The following is a 17,513-nucleotide window of genomic DNA, read 5'->3' on the forward strand; positions in this document are numbered from 1 at the left end:
GTTTGATCGATGAAAAATCGGCGCACACAATTAAAGTGTGTGGCCGTGAGCTCTCCAAGGGAGGGGAGAAAATTCCTTTTTCGAAAACTTGTCCGATCGCGTTAGATTATCGTACTTCGGAGTATATGCTACTTCGTGTAACCTTAGTGAGTATTGAGTGCGGAGTTTTTGACTGATTATGATGGAATTCTGTGGTTTTTGCTCTAAGGTTCATTTGAGGTGTTTCAAGAAGAGGAAGGCGTAGAGTGTGAAGGAACGCTTGAGGATAACGCTGGAGGAACTGCAGGTGAGGGCTACTCACTGAACTATTAGTTAATGCTTTAGGTGGTCGACGAATTCAACTTGATTTACTGTTTATGCACTTGTTTGTGTTTGACTGGGATAATGTTTTCTTAGGCTTCGGCTGACAATGATGATTAGTCATCTCTGAACTGTTTTTGAGATTGATTCACATGCTATGTGCTAAGTGGTTAATCTAGGATGTGTGATATTTGATCTATATGCTAAGTGCTACATGGTTAATCTAGGATGTGTTGATATATGTGTCATAACTGTTGGATTGTGCTAATTTGACTATGATATTACACATATATCTGTTATGCTTCAGAGTGAGGATAACGGGCATGTTATGCCAAATTTATTATGAGATTTTGGGAAAATTGACGGGACGAACGGAGATTCGGGCCTTGTTATTGTTTTAGTGGATCGAGACATTCTCTGGGAGTTATTTGGGATTATGTGATCTTTGAAACTCATAAGATTTAAACTAAATGGAAACTATTTTACAAGGAAAATTCATAAGACATTAAACAACCTCTAAATCTTTAAATAATGATAACAATCTCGAAGGAAAGCTTAGGATTCAAATCTTAGTTTTGGAAAATGAGAAGTGTCGTCGAGTCCAAGTGTTGAGGAAACTAATAAGTTCTGAGTATGTTGATACTCTTTTGCTCGAGGAGCAGTTTTGTTGTTGGGCTATCTAAAAGATAAGCCGGGAAACGGGTAGTTTCCGAGGATGTGGATACTCTTTGCTCGCTGAGCAGTTTTGACCATCGGATGGAGATGAGTCGGATGATTCGAGAAATCATCATGAGATAATGTGTATAATTAATTGTCTTTTGTCGCAGAATCGACATTTGCCTTAGGGTATGCTTTTAGAGACAATAAGTTAGCTAGAACACGTGGCGACGTGTCGAGTGAGGTCGGAGACGTTGTTTGGCTAATCACTTTGCATTCATGCACAGATTAAGAGGTTAATACACGGCGGGATACCGGACCTCGGTGGATTCCAAAATGGTCACAAGACCGGATTTCCACGTAAGAACACTGCGGTGATTCTTAGTAGCAGACCGAAATGGCAGACATTTAGGTTTACTGCTGATCTGACTACCGTTGTTGTTGGTGTAAGAGGCACGCGGGCCGAAATGGTCCCACCGTGGCTGGTGTTAGGGCTGATCCGTTGATGCCCATCCCTCCGGAATGCATCTTGTCAACCGGCATCTCATTCATGCAACATGCATATTGACTTAGTTGCCGAGTGTGATTGATACTTGTTAATCTTACTTGATGCATGTTAATTGTTATTATTGTCATTTATATTCATTGGGAGATATACAATGTTATGATGCTATCACTAACTACTAAGCCTAAGTAGCTATCCCTTAAACTGTATCTATTGGAGTTATTACTTACATAATTCTTTGGAGTTGACCCTCGCGTCTTCAGTGTGTGTTTTGGCGGACTACGCCCTTTGTCAGATGTCCATGGCGGACTGGTTCACGATGGTTCACCCTTCGGGGGGGACTAGATTCGAGATGCTCGATCAGGATGACCCCGGCTCATGGGTGGTTGACCCCGCTGGCCACCGAGCGACTTACTCGGGGAGGATTATGGAGGACCGTGTCGACCGTCTGGGACACTTGACGGAAGGAGTGCTGAGGAGATACACTATGAGCTTCAACCTGCCACTCGGCGTGCACTGCGGACCCGGTGTAGGAGCACCACCACCACCGTCATCTTCGGATGATGAGGACCCCTCAGAGGAGGAGCCTGAGGGAGGGACTTCTGCGGAGTCTAGCTCACCCACTGTTGCTGTCATTGATGACCATGGCTCGGGCCCTAAGCCCGTGAGGCCAGCACAGGAGCGTGTCGCGGTAGCGAGAGGAGGGAGGATGGTGTACATTGACTTAGTCGTTCTGGATTCCGATTCGGACGATGATCATGCTAGCATGTAGTTGTGAGTGCTGGTGTGAGCTCCTCTAGACAGGATTAGTGTAGGAGTAGAGTCATAGCTCTGACCATCATGTTTCATTTGGGGACAGGGTAGTTTCCTGACCGATAGCTTTTTGTGTGGTTTCTCTACGGAAATCACAGAGAGTTGGTTGGACTAGAGGGTCTTGTTTTAGGCCGTTTGGGCTGACTTATTCTCATTTTTTAGGGATTGTGTTGCGGACACTTGACCTTTCCTTTTGGATTGTACATATTGCCTACGGGCGTTACTTTCTGTTACTTCCCGTCACTGGAGGATACTCGTGACGTGGTTCGCTACTTACAGCGGAGGCTGTAATTATATATTGTACAGTAGTCATGCTGTCTTTTATCTTTGAGTTTTATTTCATTAAGTTCGTAGTTTTATCAGTTAAACAAATCAAAAAAATATATATTCACGTTTTTTCCGCTTTATTTTCTTTTTGGTTACTAAAGTGACGCCACCGAAATCGGGGTGTTACATAAACGGTTTACGAAAAGTCATAGAAAACATTTTCTTAAGAACTAACATTCTTTTCACAAACCTAAGTTTTAAAAAGCAATTTTCAAGTACACAATTCAACCCCCTTTCTTGTGCTACTTATTTGCATCTCATAACCCACATAATAATTTCACTAGATTTATTAATGCCTGTGTTGTTTGGTTTAAGGATTTTTTTACTTTGATTTTATTGGGTGTAATTGGAAAAGATTAAACACTTAATTCATCTACTCTTTCAAATATTTAAAATTATTCTTTGAAGAGAAGATGGAGGACAGATGGTGTCATGATGGTCACAACTTTCTTGGACGGTGTGGGTGTTATACGAAGACGGTAACCAAATGAAGAGAGGCACGTGAGGCTGAATCAGGAAATTTTAATCTGAATCGTTGATTTTAATCCAACAGCTGATAGTTGATGCTCTCATCTCTCACAATAAAACTTTCCTCTCATCTGATATGCCCTATATATATATATAATTTCTAATGATATGGAGTTACCAAACATAATACATGGAACATTATTGTCCTATTCCATTCTATTAGGTTACGGTCTGTTCCGGCCTTTTTTTTCTTGTTTGATTTTGGGTTTAGCACTCGTTGTGCTAAGGTTGAATACAATGGGCTTATAAAAGAAGAAAAAAAAATAGGTATGTGAAGTGGAGTGTATGGAACCCATGCTCAAACCATACATGTATATATGTATATTTTGTAAAAAGATATTACGAGTAATTTTATTTTACTCTTTTGCAGAGGGAGGAAGGAAAAGGGGTGATCTTGAAAATTTAACCTTTGGAATTAAACACATTGGAAGCCTAGGTTTTGAATCTCATCAAGCAGAAGAGATCAAACGTTCATCTCATGTCACCGTGAATTCGCTGTGCACTACTTACCAGTATGTAAATTATGCTTATTCGGGCAAGAACAACATGAGTAATAAAATCAGTTATCTTGGCAAAATCAAGCGTAAGGGGGAAAAACACACAAGGTATTTAAACTAGTCGGAATGTAGATTCCAGTTAAAACCCCAGAGCAGAATAAGAGCCAGATCTACATAATGTAAAATCCTCACTATCACATTACCATTGATGAATTATCTTGCTAAGTGGATTGTCCTCTGAGCATTGCAATTCTTCGTGAAGATCTCAAGCTCTCTTGAAAAAAGAAAGAATATTGCCTTGTTTGGGATCCTTTAAGTTTCCTGCTCTCTTGTTTCCTCCTTTCCCAGTAGCTGGTGGCTTCTTAGTTGTTCCTGGAGCACTGGAATTGCAATGAAATAAAGTTAGTAATGATAATCAAGCTACAACCTTGTAATAAAGCAGTCATTGTTTGATTACAACCATTGGAATTGGAATTTAAACCATAAACCAGATCAAAACTAAGGGGAACCTACAAGCTTTTCAGCTCTAATCATCTGGTAAGAACACGCTCTTATATCCCTGATAGGCTTATATCTAAGAAAAATTATGGTGCCAGCAACAGTTTTTAGTGCCATGCCGTTTGTGTATTTTCATTCAGCTAAGTAAAAGTGGATTTTTAACCATAAAATCTAGGTTTAGAAAAAGAAGTTTAAACATAATTTTGGGTTAGAAAAAAGTGAGTTGGCAGTTATTTCACAATATTATCCATGTTATATATACATTGCCTCTATTATATACTATCATCTTATATCTATTTTAGTAACTTTATCTGTATAATTAACTTCAATTTATTCTATTCAAACAACATTTAGTTTTTAAAACATACTTTTATACATCATATTCAAACACGAATTAATTATTTTGTACTTCATTCTTTTAAAATGGCCCTAAGCACATTATCAAACTTCTTTGACATTTTCAGTCCTTTTCCATCACCGAATAATCCACCACAGAAATATAACCGATGTCGGTTTATGCCTGCAAGTAAAAAATCCACAACAGAAATATAGCAGATGGCATCGCAGATTATGGTGGAAGCCATGGCTACCATTATAAAAAAATAATATATATACAAAATATATTAAAAAGAACAAATATATACATGCAAAAATAATATATATAAATATATATATATATATATATATATATATATATCTGTGTGCGTGCTTGTGTGTGTGATATATATATATATATATATATGCACACAATTAAATAAAAAAATAACAAATACCTATGTGAAGAACAATAATCGGAATTTATAGAAAACAATCAAATGTAACACTATCAGATCAACCAAAAGAAAGTGTAAGTGAGCGACATTGGAACATGGCAACAAACAGAAAATGAGGTAAGTGGAATGATAAACACAAAACCAGAAGAACCCAAGCTAACAAAAGGAAGTGGCAGCAATCATGGAATAACAGTGGGAGAGTGAGAACCAAAGTTTGCTATCATAAAGGCAAGTAGAATATGTTAAAAAGAAAGAGAGGAGTGTCTACTGAGAAACATACAAGGACTTCTTTTTAGGGGGGTGGGGGGACAAGAACATTCAAAGAACACAAATTCAGATTGAGATGGGGAGAACCGAAGTACAAGAAGCTGTTAGGGGAAAGAAATTAAAAATATATTCACTAGAGTTATCACTGGAGCTGAGTCGCTCGAAGCAAGGATGATAGGTACTCACATATTAATAGGTACTTTTGGTTAGTTAGTTGGGAGGGTTAGTTAGTTAGAGGATTAAAGAGGTTGGTTTCCTATAAATAAGGGGAAGTTAGAGTCAGTTGGTTATCTTTTGTATCATTTGGGTATTGGGATTAGGAAGAGGGTATGGACTCTCTCTTGTATTCTGCTCTAGTTCCCAATTTGGGAATTAGGGATTTGTAAGAAATAATATCAGATTTCAGGGTGGTTCTATCATTGGTAACAGAGCACCGATCTGGTGCCTAAACCACAATTTCCTTGCTGCGTTATGGAAGAGACAAGGACGAGGGTGAGAATTTCAGAGGAATGGGTAAGGGAAATTCCAATTTTTAGGGGTGATGATGTGTATGATTGGACACACAGTTTGGAGCGCTTATTTCTGTTGAAGAAGGCGAGAGAGGAAGACAAGATGCAAGCGACTATGCATGCCTTAGAAGGAAGGGCTCTAACCTGGTTTCAATGGTGGACGAGTTGTAATCCCAATCCATCATGGGAAGGGTTCAAGATTGCAGTGGTGAGGAGGTTTCAGCCTTCCAAGTCTAAGAATCCATTTGAGTTGCTTCTTTCTCTGAAAGAGAATGGAACAATGGAGGATTATGTGGTGGAATTCGAGAATTACATCGGAGCTCTGAGAGGAATTGATCCAGAATTTGTCAAAGGCATCTTCTTGAAAGGATTGAGGGAGGAGATCCGAATGGAGGTACGATTGTATGAACTTCACTCTCTTTCTGGGGTTATTCAAAAATCCATCTATATTGAACAAGAAAGGAAGCGGTAGCAAAGGTGTTTCAGAGGCCATCAAAGATTGCAGCGCCGCACAAACCCAATCTTGATTCGGCGGAGACAGAGAAAGTCGCGGCGGTGGCGATTCAGCGAGTTGATCGTGAAACAGAGGGTGAATCCGACACTTCACCAGAAGAAGAGAGAGACAGTACAGTGGGTGTGCAAACACCTGAAGCAGAGGAAGACTTGACCTCTGAGGAGAGACAGAAATCCAATTTTGAAGCGGCAGAGGAAAAGCGAGTAGCGGCGGAGGCATCGCCGGCGAATTTGGAGGCCGCGACTATGACAGATTTAGCAGTGGCGGAGGCGATTCAGAACCTCAATCTTGAAACAGAGGTTAAAGCAGAGACAGAGCAAGAACGTGCGTGGAGCGTAGAACGGGCAACAATGATAGTGGTGATTGAGCGATCTCCTCCAAAGCTGACGCACCACGGTGGCCAGAATTTCATTGGTGAACCATCAAATCTTGGTTTTCTATTGATGGTGATGGGCTCGTTCCAATGGCCGCCACCGACACCATCTGACAACGCAGTGCAATTGCTGCATGAGGGAGGTTCATCAAAGTGGAATAGAAGACCAACGTCAAGGTTGTTGAACCAATATCCTTGTAAGCCGCCGGAGGGAAAACAGCCACCGCCAGAACCGCCAGATTTATCGGTTGGCTGCAGTGAGGTCTTTCCGTTGCTGATTGGTCAAGCTGAGAGGGAAGGGAAAACGCACAGAAGGTTGGGATGGAGGAACACGGAGATGAAATGAAGGTTTGGACTTACAATCCAAATGGGCCAAGCCCAAATATCAGTTGGAAGGAATTGGGCCTTGATGAATATTGGGCCAACTTTTCAACTTTTGGGTTAAAACCCAATTCAACCATTTACTTGAGGCAGCAAGGAACCAGAAATCAACTCAGAGGTTCACAAGGGAAATTGCAAAGGTCGAGGGAAAGAGATTTTGGTGACTTTCAAGTTTTTGCTGGAACTATGTTGTTGACTACAAGTGTGGGCATTGAGGAGGATAGGATTGTTGTGTCAAAATTATACTTCAGCTTTGATTGTGAGATGCAACACAGGTATGCATATAAATTTTTTGGTAGATTGGAACAAGGCCATTGTAGTACGAACAAATGGAATGTTGAAGCTTTTATTGCTAGTTTAGGCCATTTACAACATGGTACAGGAAAGAAGCATGACAATATTTCGGGTTATTAATTGATTTGGGGGACTTTTGCTTTCACCAATTCCTCAAGCGGTTGTAGCAGAAATTGAGCATTAGAGTGGTTTGGGGATTAATGGCTTGGGGGGGTTGCTTTTGAGGATTTTTCTTGCTTGCTACTTCAATGGGTGATGGACCATTCCCAAGGAGTTGAGTTTAATTTTCTGTTTTGGTATCAGCATGTTTATGTTTGTGCAAGTTGGACTCTGTTCCACCTTGGGTCACTTGGAGGAGGGTTGAATTTAGTGTTGATTCCTGTATTGGACTACTTGAGACTTTGTTGGCTAGTTATGGGAAGATACCTGCCAATTCAAGTATTGATCTCTTTGAGCATTTGGGGGCTGGATATGGGGAGATGCTTACCAACACAGTCTTAGCTGGGAAGTTGCTGATCCTTGGTTGTTTTTAGTTGGCATCTGCTGGATTTTCTGCCATATGACTCTTCACAGAATATGTTTTGGGCGCCCAGGGAATGTGTTCAACCACTCATAAATGACTGAGGCTATGTGCTTCATGCTATGGGATCCAGATGGAAGAAGTGTGGTCACCATTGGTTCTTTCGCATAGCTGTTCATTTAGATTGCTGGTAATTTTTCCTTCACCTTGAGGACAAGGTGAATTTTCAGGGGGGGAGTATTGATAGGTACTCACATATTAATAGGTACTTTCGGTTAGTTAGTTGGGAGGGTTAGTTAGTTAGAGGATTAAAGAGGTCGGTTTCCTATAAATAAGGGGAAGTTAGAGTCAGTTGGTTATCTTTTGTATCATTTGGGTATTGGGATTAGGAAGAGGGTGTGGACTCTCTTGTATTCTGCTCTAGTTCCCAATTTGGGAATTAGGGATTTGTAAGAAATAATATCAGATTTCAGGGTGGTTCTATCACAGGATGCTACGCCACCGAGAGTCCTATGAGCGAGACAGGTATGAGGTACAAAGGGACGGTTTTGCAGCAGTTGAAACTAAGGATAAAATCAAACAATAATCTAAGTCTTCTAAAAGAGATTCCTTAATTTAAACAAACATCTTGAGGTCGTAGCAATTCGCCCCCTCTCAATAAATGCCTATCAAAAAATAATAAATAAATAAATGGGATCAGTGCAAGCATAAATCTTAAAATGGTCAAGTATCTTGACTGTAGTAGTTTCAACCTACAAATCTCAGCAATATTTTGAATCAGTTCAAAAGAACCGAGTGCATGTTTCAAGATCATAAAGTTAAGATTTTTTAATGTAAAAAGATCTGGAAGCAACTTTAAAACTACATTGGAAGTTGCAAAGCAAACCTCACAAGGAACCCTTTTATACTTTATGGGACAACTACCAAGGTGTCCTCCTTTTAAGTATTGGTTGTTTCCAGTCACTCAGTTCAAATGTATGAAGGATAAGGAAGAAGAGTGCTAACCTGTTGACAGCTTTGGTAGACGGATTACTGTCAGCTTTGTTTGTAGTGACTGTATAAGCTTTGCTTGCTTCTGTCTCCTCCCCCTCCCAGACTACTTCAGTAACTGAAAAATAAAATAAACTAAGAAAATACAAACATATCTAATACAAAAAAGGTGAAAATTGATATTTCATGAAGTACAAAGTGAGTTAACTGGTATTGAGAGTTGAGACATAAAGTTAGCTTGTATGCTATAAGTACCTTCTCTCCCCCGTTCATCAATCCTGGTCTTCATCACTTTTTTCCTCTTAGGTGAACCTGGGGTAGCATTTTTTATGCTATCCTTATTTACACAAATTTCAGAAGCAGAACTATGAAACTTTTCAGAAGATGACCTCCCAGTATTTGTGCACTTGCTGATAACTGATGAATCTCCTCTGTGTGGCTGGTGAGCTTTTTGTTGAGTTACTCTCTCTTCTTTAACCCTTGATTTATTTTCTATCTCCAAGTCAAAATTCAAAGTGGGTTTCTCTGATGAACTTTTGTCATTTTGGCTGGAATCTTGAGATGACTTTTTATATGGGAAATCAGGTGATGCTAAACTGATGACATCTTCATCTTCATCTGAGAAATCTAAGACAACCCTCCTTTTCCTATTGGAAGATCTTTTTGAGGCGATATCTTGATAATCATCATCACCACTGTCACCATCTCTCACTTCATGAGCACAAGTTTGGGCAACTTCAGTAGCTTCTGAAAGACATTTGTGTCAATAAAAAGCATTGGTGCTCAACTGTTATATTACTATTCTCATTATCCCAAGGAGTTGCATTGTAATATTTCTACTACTATTATAGTTATAATCAGAAAATCTAAAACAAAGCAAATGGAACAAACTGCAATGGAAACCAACCAGAAGGATTTGAAACCGTGCTACTATTTTCTGCTGGCGGAGAGCAAGGCTTGGATTTTGCAGATGCACGACCCCAAAAGCTTGCTAATGAACCACCAGTAACAGGACCATTTTTGTTAGATTGTACAATATTTTTGTCTGTGGGCAAGGGAAGGGCCCTTCCTTTGTCTGGAGTAGTTTTATTGGCGTAATCTTCAGCTTCAGTATTCCCTATACCATTGTTTAGACTCTTGACATCTTTCACCACATTCTGTGGTTTGAGATCAACATTAAAAATCGAATCATGTGGTATATGCTTCGGAGGTTGGTGAACTATGTTACTCTTAGTTGATCCCATGCCTACTACAGACTTTGTCTGTGGAGTGGCAAAAACAGCTGTTGAGCCATCAACATTCCTTTGCACATAAGAATTAGAGATTCCACAGAACCTGAGAAGTATGCAGCCAGTCACCAGGGATACCCCAAAAAAAAAATATAAATAATAATAATGAAGAGCTAAACACATCATATTTCTTTCAAGGACTAGTATATGATTAGATATGCATGCACATATACTGCGCACCTGGATGTATATAAATTGATATAACCATTTTCACTGTCTACATTCTCTACTAATGAATAAAGAGATCCTAGATGATAAATCTTATATTTATGAAAGTATATGTTACAGCAGTAAGGAACAGCCAGCAGACTGAGATCTTAAAATAGGCTAACATATTACACAAAGATACAAGTGAAGACAATAAAATCAAATCATCACATTCTTTCTCGCTGCCAAAATCAGTAATATGTCAAAGAATCTCCAATTTCAAAGCCACATCAGAACCGCTTCTAGTTGATCTGAAACAATACCAACCAAAACCTTTTCCCTTAATTCTCAAAGCGTCTTTTTCTGTATCTCTTTTTCAAGGTTTCATGCTATTACATCTCCAGCACATATACACTGTAATGTCATAGCATTTTTTCTTTATCCTTTCCCAGAAAAACAGAAACCCAAATCAGATTATATATTCTACATTTTCTTATGAAGAGAAGAAAATGACACCAGGGAAAGCAAGGAGTCTTCCAACTAACACTATGCACTATGCACACATAAAATAATGAAGACATTCTGCTAATCACTCTCCATAAACCCTAAAATGGTGTTCCATCATTCCCATGCTGAAAGCATTTTCCAAAAGCGGAAGGCAGAAGGATCTTAGTTTAATTCTATGAGTTATCTCTGGTTGAAAACTATTTTTTGGTTATTTTTTTAGAAAGACATTATTAAGGAGAGAAATGGCAAGGTTTTGAAATAGTTATAATGATTAACATGTCATTGGGAATTCTCGGAGTCAAGGTATCATGGGAATGTTATTACAGTCATAGGAAATAGTTTAATTCTTTATTGTTCTTGCAAAAATAAAAATACAATTATTTTTGTACATATATAACTATCAAGGATACTGAGTATTCCCTCTCAAGTAATTCATGTAAACCATTCCTAAATTCTTTCTGGTCTCTTGTCAAGTGTAAACAGAAAGGTATTGCTAGCCTCCTTAGCAAAGACCAAAAAAGAAAACAAAACTCATCAGTGCAATATAAGTGACACTGAATCTCCTGGCACAATTTCATCCAGAGAATCAGAATAAAAAAGAAGGCATTCCACGTAGAATTAAGATAACTTGCTTTGTAGAAAATTTTTGTTTTGCAGAGTGTCTTATACTTCACTTATATGTTTCTTTCTGTTTCAATAAGCAAATGTATTCCTCTTATCTAAAAAGAAAATAAATTGCTGTCACCTGATATTGCTATAGCTAGAGCCCATGAATGATAAGATCCCTTAACTTCAACAGAAATTACCTCCTTAATTTAATTCTTTTATATAATTAGGAATCTTTAACCATTTAATCTGACTGAATAGAGCACATACCCCTAAAAATTCGCAAATTCTGGAAGCAATGATCAGGAAACCTGTCTAAACTTGAAGGTAAAATGTGATTTGTTAACTTATAGAAGTTTTACATACTGCAACTGTACAGCATACATGGTTCCTTCAATTCACATATAATGTTATAAAATAAAATTTCATCTTCATGTTCATATGCCATCACATGATCAAACCAAATTAAAAACTGGTAATAGCGAATGGACTGAAATTATAAACAAACTTCAACAAGTTTAATACTTTCACCGTATATCTGCCATCACATGATCAAACGAAAGCCATATATACTATGTAGATATTCCAAGGCATGGAACCTACCTATTATCTCTCAAGCAGTTGCCAACTGAGAAAGGCTGCTTGAAAAGCTCCTCTGCTTGAATGAATTCTGTATTCCAAAGCACAGCTGGATCCTTTGGAATGCTTGCTTGCACACTATATACCTGGACTGAGCAATTCCCATCAAAAACTTTTTGTGCTTCTGCATACAATAGTGGGAAACAGTTTCATGTTACTCCTACTTCCAAATGTTTGTAAGCCTCTCCATATCCAAGGTTGGTAGAAGTTTTTTCTTTCACAAACCATTCAGTAGCTATGATTCCAAAACTGTATACTAAAAAGCTTAATTGTGTACATTAAATATGATTAGTGAAAGTCCTGGATAAGAAGTTCTTTGAATAGAGAAAGAACTCCTCATACCAGACTGGTCAGTCAAGGAAACACCAATTTGATCCATGTCCTGGTTTAAGATAGAACGAAAATCACAAAAATACATATTATTTGATTGTTATTGTTATTATTAAAAAGATCCTAGTACCTGCAACCTTTGACCCGCTAACAAGCCTTATGTGGTAACTAGGATGGCTACTCTTTAACCAACCAGACAAAGCATACACCACCTCCAACCCACCTTCATGCTTTTGAACAAATTCCTGAAGCAACCTACATGAAACAAAATGTTCAACTGCTCATTAAATCACAGCACATCATAAAAAGCCTGAAATTTTTACAAGGTAAAGCTTTTCACCCATTTCTCTCTTTTTTATTTTGGAAAAAAATCCCACCTTTTTGCTTCATCAGATGATATCATATAACTGCGACTTAGCCACTTGTAAGAAACCTGGAGAAGAAACGATACGGTGTGAAATCAAATATTTGCCATGAAGTTAAACAAAAACCCTCCGAAATTCAAATCTAGGGTAAGAAAAGTAAGGCCAGAAGAACAAATTGAAAGGCTAAACTAGAACAAGGAAACCCAAAATTTCTGAAATACCACTTGAAGCTTATCAGAGACGAGAGATTCGATCTCGTCAATCAAGGCTAGGGTTTTGGTTTGCGCCATCGGAACAGAACGATGACTGAAGGAGAGTTAGGGAAAGGCCCTCCGTTTCGTTTTCCCGCCAATGTGAAAAAAGATATGGTCACTAATCCCTCGAGTGGGGTAATGGGTTATATTTGTACTCGGCCATCTATATATAAATAAAATTACATACCCATAAGTGAAACTATATTGAAGAAGAGAAAGTTTGGGTTTTTTTTTCCCAAACAAAAGGTGTTGAGTGATAACTTACTCCTTCACAAAATTAAGTGGGAGTAAGTTAGCATTCCCCTATATCTAAATTTAAATCTAAATACAATATAAAAGAGAAAATATAAGAAGGAAAGAATTGACACTAGGAAAGCATTGAGGGACCTTTCAACCATTTTTCCAAGAATTAAATAAATCAAAAAGAAAATGTTATTACTACTTTAGGAAACTTGGGAATGGCTCACTTGATAATTGCAATTTTAGTTAAGGGTAAGCATGTAATAGCCCACTTATTTTATTTTTATTTTGAGTTTTTTAATTCAGTATTATATCTTATATTAATGACTGCTTAAAATTTCTCTCCCACTACCAAGTTATTGACCAATCATGTTTTTTCTGATAAACAATTTCAATCATGGTTTTAGCTATAATAAAAACTACCTCATTCATGGTCAATCAAATTTAAGCATCATTATTTCTTATTTGAAAACCTCTTTGATTTCTTTTTAATTTAAACGTGCCTTCCTTCATAATTTTTTGAAACAACCTTCCTTGATAATTAAAAAAAAAAAAATAGCCTCACAATCTAACCAATGAAATTAGCCGAAATCAAAACAGAATTCATTCACGTTTTTATATTATTAGTCTTGAAGAGAATTCCAATGCCATTATTTGGAAGCATGTACCTCTACAATTTTCAACAAACTATGTTTAATTGTTTAGATTCTATCATAGATTATTTTGATTGGTTTATTTTGCCAGCCAATGTTGATAGATTTTATCAGTCTTCAACTATAAATAACACATGAAGTTTAGGGTTCAAAACATCAATCCTTCTTTCTCCAACAATTTGCGTTTTTGGATGCTGAGAATTGTTTTCTATTTCATGTTGCAATGGCAAGATTTCTGACCTCAATCCAATCTGTTGCTGAGAATACTGGTTTGCATTAATTGATTATATTTTTTTTTTGTTTTAGTAGGTCCAAGTCCATTGGATGTTTTTATCAATTAAAGAGGGCAGAGGTGGAAGAAGAGCAGTTGGAAGGATTAAGTAAGGATAGGTGGGGTTTGTACCGTGTATAAAGAGGATATAGTTATCCAAATAACCTACTAAGAAGGTGGAGTTTGTCTATGGAATTTAATATGGTTGTTGCTTATCATCTTCTTTCTAATCTATGTGTTCCATGGTGGTTTAACCTATGGTAGGTTTACTTAATTTATTGTAATTGTCTTTTGTATGAGATGTGAATGTGAATTGATCTTTGTTGGTCTTGAGAGCTTGATTTCATTTTTTTTTTGTACCGATCACTGAATTTTTTTTCCAGATCAAATATGTTCTCATTTTTACAGGACTTTTATATTCAGAGAAAGAAGTGAATGAAGTGAATTTAATTTTACTGCTTCAAGATGATTGATGGATTTGGGGTCATGTGAGTTTAGAAGAAGTTTCATTCTTCGAAAAAGAAGCTTCAAGGTCTTGCCATCTGAAAGTTTACTGCTGATTTATTTACATTAAAATATTTCTAATTAAAAATAACAAAAGCAAATTTTATTATAATTTTATGGATTGAGAGAGAGAGAGAGAGAGAGAGAGAAAATGGGAGGCGGAGAGGGAGAGGGAGAGGGAGAGAGAGAGAGAGAGCAATTCACAAAGTACATGAAAGCTTCTCCATCTTTTTCCGTATATCTTCATTCCAAAGCCTATGTTTCAAATGATTCGAATTAGTTATCTGTTGCATTCTTTATAATTTTTTTAAATGTCTGTATACTACTTATTTAGAGATTATGAAATCAAAATTATATAGTGTAAAAAAAATGTAATTTAATGTGATCCATTTTTTCTAAATCACATTTTCCATATGTTATAATTTGGGTATAATTATTTAGAGGTAAGAAAAATGAAATAAAAAAAAAAAATCATGTAATTTATTATATTCTTACATCATAAACACATTCATCAAATATAAAATTTATTTTATATTTATTTTTCATTTATATAAAAAAAATTAATCCATATATTAAAAACAGTTTTTAATATTCGGGAAATATGCCCCCGTGCAACGACACGAGTAAATTTAATATGTAATCCATATTTTCTATCATCTTATTTGGAGATATGAAAAATGAAAATAAAAGGATAAAAACAAATATCATACAAATTATTGTAATATTATATCATAAAAAAATTAAAAACACAATGAATTATATTTAGATTTTTTGTTCATTCATACAAAATAAATAATTCTATATATTAAAAGCAAATTATTAGATACTTAGAAATATGTCCCCCGTGCATCGGCACGGGTATACATACTAGTACAATATAAAAGAGACCATATAAGATGGAAACTTTTGACACTTAGCAAGCAATGAAGTATTTTTACGCCTATTTTCAAAGATTAAAATAAATCAAAAAGAAAATTTTATTTATACTTTTGGAAACTTGGAAATGGCTCACTAGATAATTGCAATTTTAGTTAAGGGTAAGCATGTAATAGCTAGTTCAAAAAAAAAAGCATGTAATAGCTCACCTAATTTATTTTAATTTTGAATTTTTTAATCAATAATATAACTTATATTAATTACTACTTAAAATTTGTCTCCCACTACTAAGTTATTGACCAATCATCTTTTTTGTTAAAAAAAAATTTAAACCATTATTATTTTCCTTTTAAAAAAATCATTTAATGCCCCAAATCTTAAACCCCAATCAGCAATAACAACTTACCCTCTTTTCCATATGCCTTTTGCAATCTCAATACCAAAATTTCATTTTTGATAAATCATTATTATATATTATATATTTAATTTTGCTGTTAAAATCGACCAATACCATCGTTGCGAATTCAATTCTTCTGATGATTCCTTCGAAACATTGATTCAAAGTTGGTCAAAAATCAAGTTTTATTGGTAGAAATATTCATTCAATTTGACAATAGATATTTAACAGCTTAATGATATTTGAATTGTCAATTACAATAATATACTCTCTCAATCTATTATTGATTTAAACCATTTGAGGTCTCCAATGTCACGCTGCTTTTACTCCTAGGCGGCTAAGTGCACGTTTTTTTTTCTTCATCTTAGAGCATCTCCAATGGTAGGAACTTATTTTGGGACTTTACTCATTTTTTGTGGGACCAGATTGTCATATAGGATTTAAGACACTCATAAGGTCTCTATGCACATTTCACTCTAGTGGTTGAGATCTTATTTTACTTTTGACCGGGTCCACAATACCCAATATATTTATATTATTTATTTCCCTCCTTATTTTTCACTTTGGTTATGGTATTGGAGGAGAGAGAAAAAAATATTATTTTATTTAAGATCCCACATTTGAGAGTACCTGAGCTAAGGCACGGATCTTAGCTTTTGCTAAGATCTCATGCTATGTAGGATAGCTCCAATGGTGGGATCTACTAAGATCCGGAGCTTATTTTAAGATCTCAAAATAAGGACTCCATTGGAGATGCTAGTTCTTAATTCTTACTCTCTCCGTTCCTAAATAACTGACACTTTAAGGTTGTTGCACAAGTATTAAGAAATAGCAATTAATGTTCTTGTTTTATTAAAATTACAATCTAACTTCCTCCTATACCCTTTATCTCTCATATTAATTCTAACTTTTTCAACTTTTCTACCAACAATAAATGAAAGGTACAATTGGTAAAGTATAATTAATGCTCTCTTAAACTTTGTAAAGTGGCAGATAATTAGGAACAAAATTTAGGTACAAATGGGCCCACATGAATAGTGCTAATAATTAAGAATTAAGAACTAGCATTGGAGATGCTCTTAGTTATTATACTTCCTCTACAAGATTAATTCTCATTGGTCACTTTTGCCAAAACAACCGGCAAATTTTCCACTTTTCTCCATCTTATTTATTTGTCTAATACTCCCTCCGTTCATTTTTAAGTGTCGTTTTAGAAGAATTTTTTTTTTCTATTTAACTGTCGTTTTGATGTTTTAAGGTCTATTTTGTCAATTATACCCTTATTAGTAAGTGGAAATTAAATTCTCATTACTTCAATTCAAAGTCTTGTCCAGTAAATGGAAATTAAATTCCAATGAAAGTACCCAAAAGAGCTTTCAAAGTTGCATAGAAAAATGTGTTAACATTAAAATTTGGAGGGGGTTATAAATTTTTATTGCTACTAGGGAGGGAAGAATGATAAATAGTTTAATGATATGAGAGAGAGTGGAACAAAAAATTAATTATCCACTATTTTGGTTGGAAAACTTTATAACTTCATGATTAGGATGTGAGAGGGTAGAATGGGAAAATAAGCTCTAATAACCCACTATCTTGGTTGGAGAGATTTTTGCTAGAATGACACTTAAAAATGAATGGAGGGAGTACTATATAAGTTGTTGTTGGCACTCTTATTTCCACACCTTGAAG

The 17,513-nt window shown here is 36.2% G+C and overlaps 1 protein-coding gene across 2 annotated transcripts; it reads right to left on the reverse strand.

The window, feature by feature from the left end:
* Nucleotides 1-3,636: 3,636 nt before the first annotated feature.
* LOC130743301 (uncharacterized) lies at nucleotides 3,637-13,019 on the reverse strand. 2 transcript variants are annotated; one of them, XM_057595492.1, is made up of 8 exons: nucleotides 12,851-13,019; nucleotides 12,642-12,697; nucleotides 12,395-12,519; nucleotides 11,899-12,058; nucleotides 9,654-10,081; nucleotides 9,002-9,490; nucleotides 8,762-8,864; nucleotides 3,637-4,007 (listed from the first exon to the last, which is right to left on the reverse strand). In XM_057595492.1, exons 1-8 carry the CDS (start codon nucleotides 12,917-12,919, stop codon nucleotides 3,893-3,895), a joined length of 1,545 nt encoding a protein of 514 aa, XP_057451475.1. In that variant the 5' UTR covers nucleotides 12,920-13,019; the 3' UTR covers nucleotides 3,637-3,892. The 2 variants fall into 2 exon arrangements, with proteins under 2 accessions (XP_057451475.1, XP_057451474.1); XM_057595491.1 differs by having other exon boundaries at nucleotides 9,002-9,493; nucleotides 12,851-13,018.
* Nucleotides 13,020-17,513: the final 4,494 nt, after the last annotated feature.

Source organism: Lotus japonicus, chromosome 3, assembly GCF_012489685.1.
Source record: "Lotus japonicus ecotype B-129 chromosome 3, LjGifu_v1.2".
NCBI lineage: Eukaryota > Viridiplantae > Streptophyta > Magnoliopsida > Fabales > Fabaceae > Lotus > Lotus japonicus.

What these genes read in the sequence shown, in the direction of transcription:
- LOC130743301 (XM_057595491.1), bottom strand. Translation starts at nt 12,919, where the DNA reads ATGGCGCAAACCAAAACCCTAGCCTTGATTGACGAGATCGAATCTCTC. An exon ending in CACGGTTTCAAATCCTTCTG is followed by an intron (nt 9,494 to 9,653) that starts GTTGGTTTCCAT and finishes AATGTCTTTCAG; the next exon opens with AAGCTACTGAAGTTGCCCAA. An exon ending in TGATGAACGGGGGAGAGAAG is followed by an intron (nt 8,865 to 9,001) that starts GTACTTATAGCA and finishes TTTATTTTTCAG; the next exon opens with TTACTGAAGTAGTCTGGGAG.